General features: G+C 39.3%; 2 protein-coding genes across 2 annotated transcripts in view; both read left to right on the top strand.

Moving 5' to 3' along the window:
* ncapd2 (non-SMC condensin I complex, subunit D2) overlaps positions 1–9,348 on the top strand; it is a 50,248-nt gene extending 40,900 nt beyond the window's left edge. Inside the window, exons 28-32 of the mRNA XM_051956561.1 lie at positions 1,112–1,192; positions 1,636–1,819; positions 3,247–3,415; positions 3,490–3,609; positions 9,132–9,348. Of these exons, the coding sequence (XP_051812521.1) occupies positions 1,112–1,192; positions 1,636–1,819; positions 3,247–3,415; positions 3,490–3,609; positions 9,132–9,214 (637 nt within the window). The 3' untranslated portion in view covers positions 9,215–9,348. The remainder of the gene's footprint in view (positions 1–1,111; positions 1,193–1,635; positions 1,820–3,246; positions 3,416–3,489; positions 3,610–9,131) is intronic.
* A 2,162-nt stretch (positions 9,349–11,510) lies between these two features.
* Positions 11,511–13,978, top strand: nppcl (natriuretic peptide C-like). The gene is made up of 3 exons (XM_022214863.2): positions 11,511–11,710; positions 12,666–12,806; positions 13,488–13,978. The coding sequence occupies exons 2-3, from the start codon at positions 12,708–12,710 to the stop codon at positions 13,779–13,781; spliced, it is 393 nt and encodes a 130-aa protein (XP_022070555.1). The 5' UTR covers positions 11,511–11,710; positions 12,666–12,707; the 3' UTR covers positions 13,782–13,978.
* Positions 13,979–15,679: the final 1,701 nt, after the last annotated feature.

The raw sequence follows: 15,679 nt of genomic DNA, 5'->3' as shown, positions 1-15,679 counted from the left end.
TATTATGCCTCAGTTTATCATTTGCGCATTACAGCTTACAGATCAGAGCGTCTAAGGAACAAAACATTTAGTCACCTGGAGCTGAACAATGTGGTATTTTATCAAAACAACAAAAGTAAAAAAAACACATTTTCAAAAGATGAGAGACAAAACGAAATAAACATGAGACGAGCAATAAGTCCGACAAAAAACAACAAAAAGAAACTAAATATTCCAAAAATGAAACACAAAATGACAAAGGAACAATGATTTTTGATCAAAATGACAGAAAAAGACAAAAAAAACGGCAGAAACAAGACCGTATATTCCACAGATGAGCCAAAACGACAAAAGAAACAAAGTGACAAAAAATAGACAAACGACGCAAGTGAGACAAAAAGGAAATGTGAAACGACAAAAAGGAGAAACGCGACGTAAACATGAGACAAGCAACAAACGTCTGACAAAATATTACAAAAATGAGACAAAATGACAAAAAGCGAGACATGAAATTAAACAAACGACACAAAACTAAACAGACAAAAAATTGACAAAGCAACAAAAAATTGACAAACAGCAATAAGACAAAAATGACGTAAATGAGACAAAAGCGACAACGCAGACGAGACAAAAACGTGAGGCAACAAAAGTCGGACCAAAAAAAGACAAAATATTACAAAAATGAGATACAAGATCACAAAAGAACAATCTAGTATTTTACTTTATGATCAGAACAACTTGTCATGGTCTAGAAATTATTTTAAATTTATAGTTTTACTAATTTCCAATCTGCAGTTAATGTCTTCTCTGTCGTTTTTCCACTTTGAGGGCCGGTTTTGGACCACAGGCCTCATGTTGGACACCCCTGATCTAGAGTCTTCTTATGAATATGAATCCTGTGAGCTCAAAAAAGAGAAAACTTCAGGTTTTTATCTTCAATAGTTCCTCAGATGTTGTTCAAACAGACTCTCATTTAATGCTGTGATCCGTAAGTTTATTATAAAACACTTTCATCCAAATCAGAGATGGAGGTCCAAGAAATTATGATGATTTGAGGCGACGTGCTCCTGATTTCTGCTGGCTTTTATTTTAGGAAATGCAATTAAATACGTTTTCTGTGCTGTGTTTTCAGACAGCTGTTCTCCTACATCACTAAAGAACGACAGACCGAGTCTCTGGTGGAGAAACTCTGTCAGCGCTTCAGGACGGCCAAGTGAGTCCATCTTTTCTTTCTGCTCCCGCCTCTGACCCGCATCCTTTGTGCTCCCTCTTTCCTCTGCAGCCTCCATTGTGCCGGATGCGGGGGGTGGGTGGGAGCGTGTGGGGTAATTAGTGGGTGTTTTCACTGCGATCGATCGGGCTCACGGTTCGCTTCGCCTGCCACCGACATGCCGGTATGGAAACGTCCTCCCGTGCATCCGGAGCGCGTGGAGGAATCGGGCCGACCGATGACTCACGCTCGGATTAGAGGAAGGACGTTTCATATTACACACTGGCAAAGTGAATTTAGATAGAAGAAGTTTGCTGGGAAATGAGATTTGGTGCAGATGTCAGTGCAATGCCAAGTTCATGAGTAATGAGCTGCTTTGAGTTTGTGCGCGTCGCTGCCGCTAATCGGGTTAACGCTGCGATCCCTGCGCTGTGGTTGGGCTGCAGGACGGAGCGGCAGTGGTGCGACCTGGCCGTCAGTCTGTCCCTGCTGTCCATGTGCGAGCGCGGCTTCAAGAGGCTGCAGGAGTGCTGGGAGTGTTACAGCGACAAGCTCACCGAGCCGGGGGTCTACCAGCCGCTGCTCTCCATCACCGCCAAGCTGAGGAGGGGCGCCAAGGTCCAGTTCAAGGTACCCAAAACGAGCAGCAGCCCAGATTCATCCCGCTTGGTCAAAGTATACCCCGAGTTTAACACGCTTGGTCCTTATGGTGTGAAGTATAAACTGGCCTAAGCATGTAGGTCAGACAGACAAAAACAAGACAAAATATTACAAAAATAAGACACGAAGCGATAAAAAAAACAGCAAAAGATGACAAAATATTCCAAAAATGAGGCACAGAACGACAAAAGAATCGTGGCTTATGATCAAAATGACAAAAAAACAAGACAAAATATTAGAGACACAAAATGGCAAAAGCGAGAGCAAAGCGACAAAAAAATAGACAAATAACGCAAGCGAGACAAAAAGGAAACACAAAACGAGAAACAAACATGAGACGAGCAACATACATCAGACAAGAAGAGACGATAAATAACAAAACAAAACAAAATACTACAAAAATGAGACACAAAACAACAAAAGAACAATGATTTATAAACAAAACAACAAAATATTACAAAGACGAGACACAAAGCGACAAAGAAAGACATGATGCAAGCGAGACAAAAAGGAAACACAAAATGAGAAACATGAGACAAGCAACATACGTCAGACAAGAAGAGACGATAAATAAAACAAAATACTACAAAAATGAGACGCAAAAGAACAATGATTTATAAACAAAACAACAAAATACTACAAAGACGAGACACAAAATGACAAGGGAGAACAAAGCGGCAAAGAAAGACATGATGCAAGCGAGACAAAAAGGAAACACAAAATGAGAAACAAAACATGAGACAACAGTCGGAGAAGAACAGACAAAAAAAACAATAAATACAAGACAAAATGTTACAAAAGATGAGACTCAAAAAGACAAAAACAGGACAAAATATTACAGAAAGGAGACACAAATTGTCAAAAGCGAGAACAAAGCGACAAGAAATAGACAAACAAGTCAAGTGAGACAAAAAGGAAATGCAAAAGAGCAAAACATGAGACGGCAGCAAAAGTTAGACAACATGATAAACAACAAAATCACGACAAAATATTCCAAAAATTAGACACACAATGACAAAAGCGAGAAATATAATAAAAGTAAATGACACAAACGAGACAAAAAGGAAACACAGAACGACAAATGAGAACCAAAACGACATAAATGTGAGACAAACAACAAAAGACAGTAAGCAACAAAAACAAGACAAAATATTTTGAAAATGAGACACAAAACGACAAAAGCGAGAAACAAAAGGACAAAAAAACAAACGACAAGCAAGACAAAAAGGAAACGCAAAACGACAAAAATAAAAAACAAAACAATGTAAATGTAAAACACTATAAATGCTACATAGAATGTGTCCATTTAATATCAATGTATCCACAAACAACATTATTTTATTAAAGATTTCGTCTATCGGAAATGATACGACTGAGCGCTTTTCTGTGTCCTTCAGGCTCAGGTGGAAGAGTTCGAGAAGCGTCTGACTGCGGTTCACACTCGAGGCCTGGAGAACGTAGAGAGCCCAGAGATGGACGAGGAGAACCACAAAGAGGGAGGTTCCAGCGAGAGGACGGTTCTCCAGACCAACCGACCCAGCAGAGGCCGAGCGAAGTCCAAGAGAGGTCAGAGTTCGTGTCCGGAAACGACCTGCTGCCGTTGTACCGACAGACTCGACATGTTTCCGTTTCATTTCCAGGCCAAGCCAAGCCGTCGGTCTCCAGTCAAGGGGACACTTTTGTGACGCCTCGGAAAACTCGCAAATCCAAGAAACCAGTGATCACCTTCAGCAGCGACGAGGAGGAGGAAGATGAGGAGGGTGAGTGTAGCTGCTTCATTTATTTACTGTTGGGGTCATTCCAGAACTGGAGGATATTTGGGATTCAAAATGTTAGAAAAATAAACCTTCTCTTTTTCAGTTTTCTGCTCCACAATCATCAATAATAGGTAAACTATCAAAGGTTGATTGGCTCACCTTCCACATCAATGGTAGCATTTTTATTCCATGTTTCTGTGTTGTTGCTAACCCTACTCTAATCCATGCTAATGCTAGCTTTTTCTCAGCAGTAGAAGCTAGATATTTAGCTAGCTGTTACTGCTGACCAAGAGGACAAACTGACTGATGGAAAACAGTCCAAAGAATGAGTCTGATCCTGATAATATGAGGTAGAGGGAGACATTCAATCAAGATGAAAATGGATGGAAAGATGGAAAATAGAAGAGAGGACATAGCTTTGCTCTGCACATTTTTTTTAGGAAAACTGTTTGATGATAGAAACAACAAAAATGACAAAAACAAGACAGATAACGACAAAAATGGGACACAGAACAAGAAAAATGAGACACGAAAACAAAAATAAGACACAAAATGACAAAAATAAGACCCAAAAAGACTGAAACGAAAAAATGACAAAAATAATACAAAATGAGAAACAAGACACAAAACGACAAAATGAGACATGAAATGAGACACGAAAAGACAAAAACATCAACAGGGTTGTTGTGGGACACGTTCCATGCATAATTATTATTAAAAATATTGTCTTGATTAAAAAAAAAAAACTTTCCCACTGAGCGGCATGGCTCAGTGGGTAGAGTGGCCGTCTCGCAACCAGAGGGTCGTGGTTCGATCCTCGGCCCGTCGTGCTCATGTTGAGGTGTCTCTGAGCAAGACACCGAACCCCTAATTGCTCCTGATGGGTTGTGGTTAGCGCCTTGCATGGCAGCTCCCGCCATCAGTGTGTGAATGGGTAAATGTGACATATCATGTAAAGCGCTTTGGATAAAAGCGCTATATAAATACAAGCATTTACCACTACTACAAGAGACATCAATAAACTAGGGCTGACCCGAATAGTGGTTTCTGGCCTCCAAATATTCGGGCCCTATTAACAGGATGGGGCGGCTGCTTGTGGCGGAGATGGCTGAATATTCTTATCCGTTCGTCTGGTCTCCCGGGTCCAAATTTTGCCTTCATTTTGTCTTAAAAACTGAAAAAAACTGAAGAATTCCCAAACAGTGGAGGTCTTCAGCATCTTGTCTTGTGTTTATGCAACGAAGTGAAGCGTGACGTCAGAGTCGGCAGCAACCCGGGCATTCAGGTGGTGGAAAGAAACGCAAATGGAGGAGCTGAGATGAGCCGAACACGATGGGATGAGCCAAAGTGGCCCGAATATTTTCCCATATATGTCAGACATATGTGTATAAATATTTGGATACCAAAATTAATATCCAGATACCGCCGTAGCGAACAAATATTCGGATATTCGGGTCCAGCCCTACAATAAACAAATAAAACCAAAAAGAGGAGATTTAAATTTGGTTTTAACTGTTTTATTTGAGATTCAGTTTGGTCATCGGGGGGGTGGGACAAGAGAAAAATGTCATTTTAGAGGAAACTCCAGACTTATTTGGTATTTTAAAAGTACTTTCAAACATTCTTTTCTCCTAGTTTTTTTTTTTTTTTTTTTTTTAGATTTGGTCTCAGGATAAGAACATTTACACAACTACTGCATGTTTTAGGATTTGGATTATTTGAAATTTGATGGGTGTAAAATGTTCTCCAGGTCTGGGATGACCCTCAGGTTGTTCAGCTGCTGTGGAAGGTTTTGTTGCAGCTCGTATCAATTGAAGCTTCACCTTTCTAACTGTTGGTACTCTGAATCTCCATCAGATATAATTCACCTGTTCCTGACATCTGAATTAGTCATGAACTCGTCACGTTAACATCTGAAACCTTCTCCTGGTTTCACCTCCTCTGCATGTAGGCTGCTGTGTGTGAACACTCATAATGACTTTTATTTCTGTTTGGCGCTAGGCTCGCTTTTTCCAAACTAACTCATGCAGGTAAAGTGTAAAGCTGCGATCTGCAAATAAGGATCGTTTTCACCGTTGATTATTCTGTCGATTATTTTCTGGATTCATCGATTTTGGTTCTGAAATGTTAAAAATGTGGATCAGAGTTTCCTCAAATGTCTTGTTTAGTCCAAAGATCTTCAGTTTGCAGTCGGAGGAAAGAAACCAGAAAATATTCACATTTAAGAAGCTGAAATCACAGTATTTAGAGGAATCATTGGAACCAATTAATCATTTAGCAAAATGCTGGTACATTAATCATCTCCATCAAATGGAGCTGCTGCGATCAGCTGATCATGTTTCTAGATCAGGGGTGTCAAATTCATCTTAGTTCCACATTCAGCCCAGTTTGATCTCAGAAGGACCGGACCAGTAAAATCACAGCATAGCAACCTATAAATGACCACAAATCCACATTTTTCCTTTGTTTTAGTGCAAAAAAAGTTCACATTTAAGGAATTCTCTCTTTACAAAACATCGTAAACAACCTGAAATTTCAACATTATGCCTCAGTTTCTAGAGCTACAAAGAAACAAAGCATTTAGACATCTGGAACTGAATGTTTTACTTTATGATCAAATGACAGAAGTTAACCAAATAAAGACAAATAAGATAAAATATTGACAAATGAGACACAAAATGACAAAAGCGAGAGACAAAATGAGACAAACGACATAAAACAAGACAGACAAAAAAAATTACTAAGTGGCAAAAAATTTTGGAAAAACAAGACAAAAAATTGACGAAAGCAAGAAACAATAAGACAAAAACACAACCGAGACAAAAAGGAAAAACAAAGCGACAAAGACAGGAGACGGACGACAAAAAATAGACAAAAAAGGCCAAAAACAAGACAAAATATTACAGAAATGAGACAAAAAATGACAAATGAGACAAACAACACGACACAAAACAAGACAAAAAAATTTGACAAAAGTTACAAAGCGACAAAAAATGGCAACAGTGAGAAACAAAACAACAAAAAAATAGACAAGCGAGACAAACGCGACGAAAGCGATGCTCAAAACGGTGAATACAGCGAAACACAAAACGACAAAAAACAACCACAGCAAGACAAAATATTACAAAAATGAGACAAAAATGACAAATGAGACAAGCAACACGACACAAAACAAGACAAAAAATTTGTCAAAAGTTACAAAGTGACAAAAAAATAACAGTGAAAAACAAAACAAAAAATAGACAAGACAAAAAAACACAAAACGACAAAAGCGATGCTCAAAACAATGAATACAGCGAAACACAACATGACAAACGACAAAAACATGAAACAAACAAGACAAAAAAACAACCACAGCAAGACAAAATATTACAAAAATGAGACAAAAAATGGACAAATGAGACAAAAAATGACAACAGTGAGAAACAAAACAACAAAAAAATAGACAAATGAGGAAAAAAAACACAAAATGACAAAAGCGATGCTCAAAACAATGAATAAAGCGAAACACAAAATGACAAAAAAAAAGAAACAAAACAACAAATACAACAAAAAACGCAAGTGAGACATAAAGAAAACACAGCGACAAAAACAGGAGACAAACGACAAAAAAAAGACAGCAAAAAGGGCCAAAAACAAGACAAAATATTACAAAAAATGACAAATGAGACCAGCAACACGACGCAAAACGAGACAAAAAATTTGTCAAGTTACAAAGCGACAAGAAAATGGACAAATGAGACAAAAAATGACAACAGTGAGAAACAAAACAATAAAAAATAAACAAGCAAGACAAAAAACACAAAACAACAAAATCTATGCTCAAAACAACAAATACAACAAAACACAAAATGACAAAAACATGAAACAAACAAATGACAAAAAACGACCAAAGCAAGACAACATATTACAAAAAGTGAGACCAAAGAACAGTAAACAAACTGGTATTTTATGATCCAAACAACTTGCCATGGTCTAGAAATTATTTTACGTTTATCGTTTCACTAATTTACCATCTGCAGTTCATGTCTTCTCTGGAATTTTTACACTTTACAAAAGGCCGGTTTTGGCCCACGGGCCGCATGTTTGACACCCCTGGTTTAGAAGAATCTCCACTTCGATTCTAAAACCTGCTGGAAGCCACAAATCAGAGCTAAAGATCAGGATTCATCCAGAACCTTCTGTCTGGGTTTAAATTTAAACATTTTATAATAAAATTTGATATCAAAGGTTTATTCTTGGCCTGCAACTAATTATTATTTTATTCTTATTTGATATGAAACATAAAAATAACACTTACTTGGGGTCTGCATTGAGAGTATTTGGATTTACGGTGAGCGTCCAGGATTTACTGCAGATCAATAATGTGCTTTGGATCAGTAAGTCCAGAGAAGTTTGAGAGGATTTGAAGTCGATCAAAGCGAGCAGCAGCACTAATCCAACATCTGCAGGTGGTGAAGGAGCTCCAAGGAAATATTAGAACGTGTGAATGTTTCTATAGACAGATCAGAAGCTGCTCTAAAGGAGCTAAAGTTGCTCTAAAATGAGCTAATGTTGCTCTAAAATGAGCCAAAGCTGCTCTAAAGGAGCTAAAACTGCATTATATTAGCTAAAGTTGCTCTAAAATGAGCTAAAGTTGCTCTAAAATGAGCTAAAGTTGCTCTAAAGGAGCTAAAGTTGCTCTAAAATGAGCTAAAGTTGCTCTAAAGGAGCTAAAGTTGCTCTAAAATGAGCTAAATTTGCTCTAAAGGAGCTAAAGTTGCTCTAAAATGAGCTAATGTTGCTCTGAAATGAGCCAAAGCTGCTCTAAAGGAGCTAAAACTGCATTATATTAGCTAAAGTTGCTCTAAAATGAGCTAAAGTTGCTCTAAATGAGCTAAAGTTGCTCTAAAATGAGCTAAATTTGCTCTAAAGGAGCTAAAGTTCCTCTAAAATGAGCTAAAGTTGCTCTGTATTAGCTAAAGTTGCTCTGTATTAGCTAAAGTTGCTCTAAATGAGCTAAAGTTGCTCTAAAATGAGCTAAAGTTGCTCTGTATTAGCTAAAGTTGCTCTAAAATGAGCTAAAGTTGCTCTGTATTAGCAAAAGTTGCTCTAAAATGAGCTAAAGTTGCTCTAAAATGAGCTAAAGTTGCTCTGTATTAGCAAAAGTTGCTCTAAAATGAGCTAAAGTTGCTCTGTATTAGCAAAAGTTGCTCTAAAATGAGCTAAAGTTGACCTACAACTACCGTTCAAAAGTTTGGGGTTGCCCAGACTTTCTGATTCATTTAATGTTCTCTTTATTTTAAAAAATGATTTTCTTTCACAAATAATAGCATTTCTAAGTGAGCCTAAGCTTTTGGACGGTAGTGTGCGTTTGTATGATCCATCTGATGATCTGATCCGTCGACTCGTCTGTCAGCAAACGTGTCTGAGGGACGACTTCTGTGATGTTTTTGTGCGTCTAAACTTTGGGGACAATCTGCAGCCTCCAGACTCTGAGATAAATCGTGGAGTGGTGACCTCCTGTGTTTGATCTCCTCCATCAGACGCCGTCATGGCCGAGAGCGAAACCCCCAAAGTGACGACGCCGATCGCACGGACATCCCGAAGAGCTCGACTCAGGAACTGATGCCTCTTTTCTTTCCTTTCTATCCTTTTACGCTCTGAACATTTTTATCATCTTTTTGTATATTTTTTAACTCTCGCTTCTTAAACTACAGTTTGACGTCTTTTAATAAACCCGCTCCTGGTTTTCCAACAGAACTTTGTGTTTTTGTGATTTATCGGGCAGCTGTGCCTCCGGAGGCCGGTGTTTGGACAGGAGTGTTTAACGGCTGCACAGCTTGTCCAGACAGCTCCCCACGACGCTCCCCGTCTCCTTGGTTCCTCCGTCGGATCCGACCCAAACCCTGCGTGTTGTTGTTGTTTATTTACAGTCTGTTTGTGAGTCTCCTCCTCTTCCTCCTACACTCTCCTCGTCATCGCCGGTTTAACCCTCCTAAAAAGCACCGCTAATCTGTGTTTTTCGCCTCCGGCTGCTCCCACACGGTGTCCTCCAGAATATTCTCATCGAGGCGTTATGTAAAAACACTTCTACACTGGAAAAAATGCCCCCCTCAAAGCAAGAAAGAAAAAGTTATTTCAAGGAACTTTTACCTTGAAATAAATGGAAAAATCTGCCAATAAAACAAGCAAAGAATGGCTGAGTAAGATTTCCTTTCAATAAGATATGTTTAGAACCTTGAGATCTTAAAATTAGCTGGAAAATTTAAGCTGTATTTTACCAGGATTGTCAAGCTTAGGTGTCTTAAAATCAGCCAGACATGCTAAAAAAGAAAAAATGAAGCAGTTTTTCACTCAAAAATACATTTTCTGTTTCATGTAACCTCCTAATTTGAGATGTATTAACCCTCCTAAAATATTGTTTCCTTGTCTGAAAAAAATTAGCTAAAAAATCCTCAGATTTCTGAAAATTTACAAAAACTTCAGGAAGAAAATTCCAAAAACTCCTTCAAAATTTCCCGTAAGTTTTAAGCAAAGTCCCCCAAATTTGGCAAGAAAATTCTTGTAAATATTTTTCAAAAAATTACTGAAAATCTTCCAAAAAAAATCAGCAAGAAATATTGTTTCCTTGTCTGAAAAAATTTGCAAAAAAAAATCCTCAAATTTCTGAAAATTTGCAAATACTTCAGGAAGAAAATTCCAACAAGTCCTTCAAAATTTCTCTGAAAAGTTTTACTTAAACGAAATCCCCAAATTTGGCAAGAAAATTCTTGTAAATATTTTTTTAAAATTACTGAAAATCTTCCAAAAAATGAACAAGAAATATTGTTTCCTTGTCTGAAAAAAATCAGCAAAAAATTCCCCAAATTTCTGAAAATTTGGAAAACCTTCAGGAAGAAAATTCCAATAATTCTCCAAAAGTTTCCCTTGAAAATTTTATTTTAAAAGAATCCCCCAAATTTGCCAAGTAAATTCTTGTAAATATTTTCAAAAAATGAGTAAAAATCTTCCAAAAAAAATCCTAAAAATATCTAAAGTGATTGCATGTATATCAGTAAAACCTCTAATATATTTTTTAAGAACGTTCACATAAAAATCAACCAAAATCCAGCGAATTTCGCTGGATTTTGGTTGATTTTTATGTGAATGTTCTTAAAAAAACATTTTTTTTTTTAACATTTCTGTTATTCCACAAAAAATGTTCGAAAAATTTCCAGAAAATGTTGAAAATGTGGACATCAGAAGTTTCACTGTTTTTCAAACTATAAAACGAGTCGATTTGACCCGCAGGACGACACGAGGGTTAAATTTATTTTGAGTTTTCTTGTAAAATTCAACTCAAAACAAGATAATTAAGATTGTTTGACTTAAGATATTTAAGATGCGTTGTCTTAAAACAAGTCCCTCCATCTGCTGAAATGTCACTTAAGTGAATTTATCTTAAATCCAGTGGGATGAGACATTCTGACTAAAAATAAGACAAACAGACTTGGTGAGATTTTGAGTTTTTGCCGTGCATCGGTAACTTCTGGTTGTGATTGCGGCGGGTTTGTTTGTTTGTTTATTTATTTAGCAGAAAGATAATGGGAGGCTGCTGAACTTTAAGGTCGGCGCTGCGATTGGTCGTCGGCGGGGGGTTCTGGGGAACAGATGGCGCTGACAGACTGTAACTTACCGGCCGTGGAGGGGGGGGAGGTCAGGGCATGCTGGGAAAACTCCACGGAGACGGAGTCGGTCGTGACCGAAAGAAAGCGGGTTTTTATTCCGACCGCTGCCCTCTGACCTCCACACAACGACACAGCAGTCACCTTGGCTGCCTCTCCTGCCATGACATCACCTGCAAGACACATGAGGAGGAGGAGGAGGATGGGGGTGGGGATGAGGGGGCGGCTCCGGCTCTACAAAACCTCTGCAGCGTCCCACCGATGCCCCAGAAAGCCGAGCGGCTGCCAAGAGGGGAGGAGGGAACCGGCTTCATCCTCCAATTCCATCCCAGAGGAGGCGGAGCTTGTTCGGGGAGAGATAGTGATGCTCGGCCAGGTGCCAACAAGTGAGAAGTGAAGAGTCCGAGAGGAGAGAGACGAGCCGAAGAGACGAGACCGAGCAGAACGCCGACCGACAGGTGAGCAGCAGATTTAGCTCTCATCACTGGATTTATTAGTGTTGTTACACAGAGATGCCTCTGTAGTTATTTTTATAACACTGTACTCTTATATCTGCACATTCTGCTGATGTTTGTTTCTAAAGAATCTATTTCTGAGGCTTTATTTGTTTTGCAATCGTGGCATTTAAAAGCATAAAATCCTCTCAGGTTTGCAGGAATTCCAGCAAATTATTTTTACTCAGATTTCATTTTTAGCCCCTTTTTCAGTGAGAATGTTTAATTATCATGTCTTAATATTAATTATTTATTCCGTTGTGCTCTTATATCTTAGTGTGATACACATTCTACTTATATTTACGTTCGTTTTTCTACCCTTGTATGTTAGAAATCTCTCTCCGATGCTTTATTTTTGACATTAAAAAGCATAAATTCCTCTCAGGTTTGCATTAATTCCTGCAAATAGTCATTTTCTAAAAAGCTTTAAAGTGAGATTTGCTCATTTTAGCTCATCTTTAGTAAGAATGTGTCTGGTATTATTATTTATTAGTCTGTGCTCCTGTGTAGAATAAAAATCTATTTCTGATGCTTTATTTTGGTGCATTTGTGACATTAAATGTCATAAAATCCTCCCAGGGTTGCAGAAATTCCAGCAATTTTTCTTTTGTTTATTCATTTTTAGCTCCTCTTTCGGTCAGAATGTGTCTATTATTAATTATTATCTAAGTGTAATTTGCCAGTTTTACTTTTTACTCTACTAGTCTTAGTTTACTTTTTAGTCACAGCATTTCTTGTGTTTTATTTTATTTATTTCTTTAGTTCGGTGCAGCATAAACACTAATAATTCTCAGATATTTCATCGTTTAACAGCATTTCTAAGCTGCTAATTAGCTGCAGAGACTCGGTGGTTAAAATCTAATGAACGTTCCTGAGACGTCGTTTGTCAGAAACGTTTCCTCTGTTTGTCCGTCTGAAGAACCAGAACCAGAACCAGAACCTGCGCCTCCTCTCTGCTGCCATGCTGCGTCCGGTGCTGCTCTCCGCCGCTCTGCTGCTCCTCACTCCTCTGGAGATCTCCGACGCCCGAGCCCTGCATCCTGCTCCTGATGCTGCTCAGGTAAGGAGGAGGGAGGAGGAGGAGGTGAAGGGAAAAGGAGAACTAAGAGTGAATCAGGAAGAGAAAGTGTGGAGGTAAAGGAGGAAATGTGATGAGGAGGGAGGAAAGGGAAGGTGGAGGGGAGGAAGAAAAAGGAAGTGAAGGGAGGAGGAGGAGCAAATGTGAGCTGGAGGAGGAAGAGGGAAATGTGAGGAGAGAGAAAGGAAGAGGAGGAAATGTGAGGTGAAGGAAGGAGAGAAAAAGGACAGAGGAGAACTGAAAGTGAAGCAGGAGGAGAGGGGGAGGTGAAGGAAGGAGGAAATGTGAGGAGGAGGGAGGAGGAAAGAAAACTGAGAGTGAAGCTGGAGGGGGGGAGAGAGGAGGTGGAGGGAGTAGGAGGAGATGAGTAGGAGAGGGAGGGAGGAGGAGAAGAGTGGAGGAGAAAAGAGGAGTACTAAGAGTCTGAGAATGAAGCCTGAGGAGGAAATGTGATGAGAAGATGGAGAAAGAGAAAAGAAGTGAAGGGAGGAGATGGAAGAGGAAAGAGGAGAACGGAGAGTGAAGGAGGGAGGATGAGAAGAAAGGAGGAGATGTGATGAGGAGGGAGGAGGAGAATCCAGAGCTGAGAGTCTAATGAGATGCTGGTTAATGTGATTCTCCTCCTGGTTCCTCCCCACTGATGGATCATTTCTCCTCCTCCAGTTCCTGGAGCAGTTCCTGGAGCGCTACAACGAGCTGCTGACGCTGGACGACCTGGAGAACCTCCTGAACGGCCCGGCCGAGGAGCAGTCCACCTTCTCCTCCTCCGGAACCAAAGCCTCTGACCTCCCCAAGTGGGCCGACGTGCAGCCGGAGACGCCGTGGCTCCGCCTCCTGAAGGGGGCGCTGGCCAATCAGAAGAGAGCGGAGCCGGACCGGTCGCGGAGGGGGTGGAACCGGGGCTGCTTCGGGCTGAAACTGGACCGGATCGGGTCGATGAGCGGACTGGGCTGTTAGTGGACAGGAAGTAGAGACTCTGTAGTTTGGTGTTGAACTGTTAGAACATCTGTTAGAACCCACCAGAACCTCTGAGGTCCGCTTCATCTCCGTCCAGCTTGTTCTCCGTGTTCTCTAGCCGTTGTGTTCTGTGGTTCCTCCTGCTGGTTCCTTTCATGTTTCATTATGATTTGCATGAATAAATGGATTTGACATTTGTGGCGTTCTGCTGGTTCTTGCTCTCCAAAGGTTCTCTTCCCAGATGGTTCCGCTGACGCATCTCCACCCGTCCTTCAACGTCCAGATCCAAATCCTCCTGACAGATATCCTCCGGCTCCCGATGATTTATTAAACGTGTTGGACAAACTTTCCTTCTTCCCCCGTCGTTCTGGAGCCCAGTGGCCGAAGATCTGCAGCCAAAAGTGATGAAAGAGATCCAGAAACAGAAATAAAGAACCAGAGTTCTGATTTCACTCAGTGGAGGAAACCTTCTACGTTCAGCAGAACATGAAGGAGATTAACCCTCTGTTCTCTGATTATAGGAACGGACCCTAAAGTTCTAAAGTTTAGAGTCACTGAAGGGAGTTTTCACGGAATTATCTGGATGACCCCAAACTTTGAACGGTAGTGTAGGTCAACTTTAACTAAAATAAAGCAACATTAGCTCATTTTAGAGCAACTTTAACTCATTTCAAAACAACTTTAATTAATATAGAGCAACTTTAACTCATTTCAGAGCAACTTTAACTAATATAGAGCAACTTTAACTCATTTCAGAGCAACTTTAACTAATATAGAGCAACTTTAACTCATTTCAAAACAACTTTAATTAATATAGAGCAACTTTAACTCATTTCAGAGCAACTTTAACTAATATAGAGCAACTTTAACTAATTTTAGAGCAATTTTAATTCATTTTACAGCAACTTTAGCTAATATAGAACAACTTCAATTCATTTTTGAGCAACTTTACCTCATTTTAAAGCAACTTTAATGAATATAGAGCAAATCTGAGTAATGTAGAGCAACTTTAATTCACTATAACTGGGTGACCTTTCCTCCCTCTCTAACCGATAGCAGCAGATAAGGAAAGTCATCTATGTGTGGACACTGGACAGCAACCAGACGGGCAACATGTAGCAACAAAAGAGCAGCAACAAGAAACAAACCACGCTAAGTTTAGGAGCAACAATCTGGAATTTAGCTGAGGAAGGTCAGTAATGTGTGGACAGCAACCAGACAGGCAACAAACCAGGTTAGGGTTAGTTCAAATATGATTATATACATCTACATATCACATATAGATATAGCTACAATTTTGAGTCTATGTGGAGGAGTTCTGAGTAATTTAAGGCAAGTTTTGTGTCACTTTCTTCACAAATTTAGTGTAATTTTGGACACGTTTTCAGTTATTTTGGAAAATTTCAAGTCTCTAAGGACTAGAAACGTCATTTTTTTTCTCCGATTTGTGTCAAAAAATATGGATATTTATAAAGATATTTGGAAATTTGATTTGGAAATTTGCCTTAAATGACTTAAAACTCGTCCAGAAGGACTCAGAGTTGTCTAAAATTACATGAAACCTGTTTTTTCATATTTCAACTCAACCATATTTATAGATTATTGATCTGCTGTCCAATCAATGACGTGATGATAAATAAGAGAAAATTTCAGGTTTTTATCTTTAATATTCCCTCAGATATTGTTGTTCAAACAGATTTAATGAGAGAAAAAAAAACACTCTTCAACCTTTATTACTTAAATTAGCATTTAATGTTTCAGTGTAGAATTAATTCTAAGCGTCTGTATTTGATGTTAAATGCTTTCAGGGAAGGTCGAGGCTCCCGTGTTCAGACTGACACCTTCATTATTCTCATTTAACGTTTTATAATTTCCCCTCAGCTGCTTTCTGTTCTCCT

The sequence above is a fragment of the Acanthochromis polyacanthus genome, chromosome 12 (genome assembly GCF_021347895.1).
Source record: "Acanthochromis polyacanthus isolate Apoly-LR-REF ecotype Palm Island chromosome 12, KAUST_Apoly_ChrSc, whole genome shotgun sequence".
Classification (NCBI taxonomy): domain Eukaryota; kingdom Metazoa; phylum Chordata; class Actinopteri; family Pomacentridae; genus Acanthochromis; species Acanthochromis polyacanthus.
The sequence above is the reverse complement of the archived record's forward strand: the minus strand, read 5'-3'. Positions and strand labels throughout refer to the sequence as shown.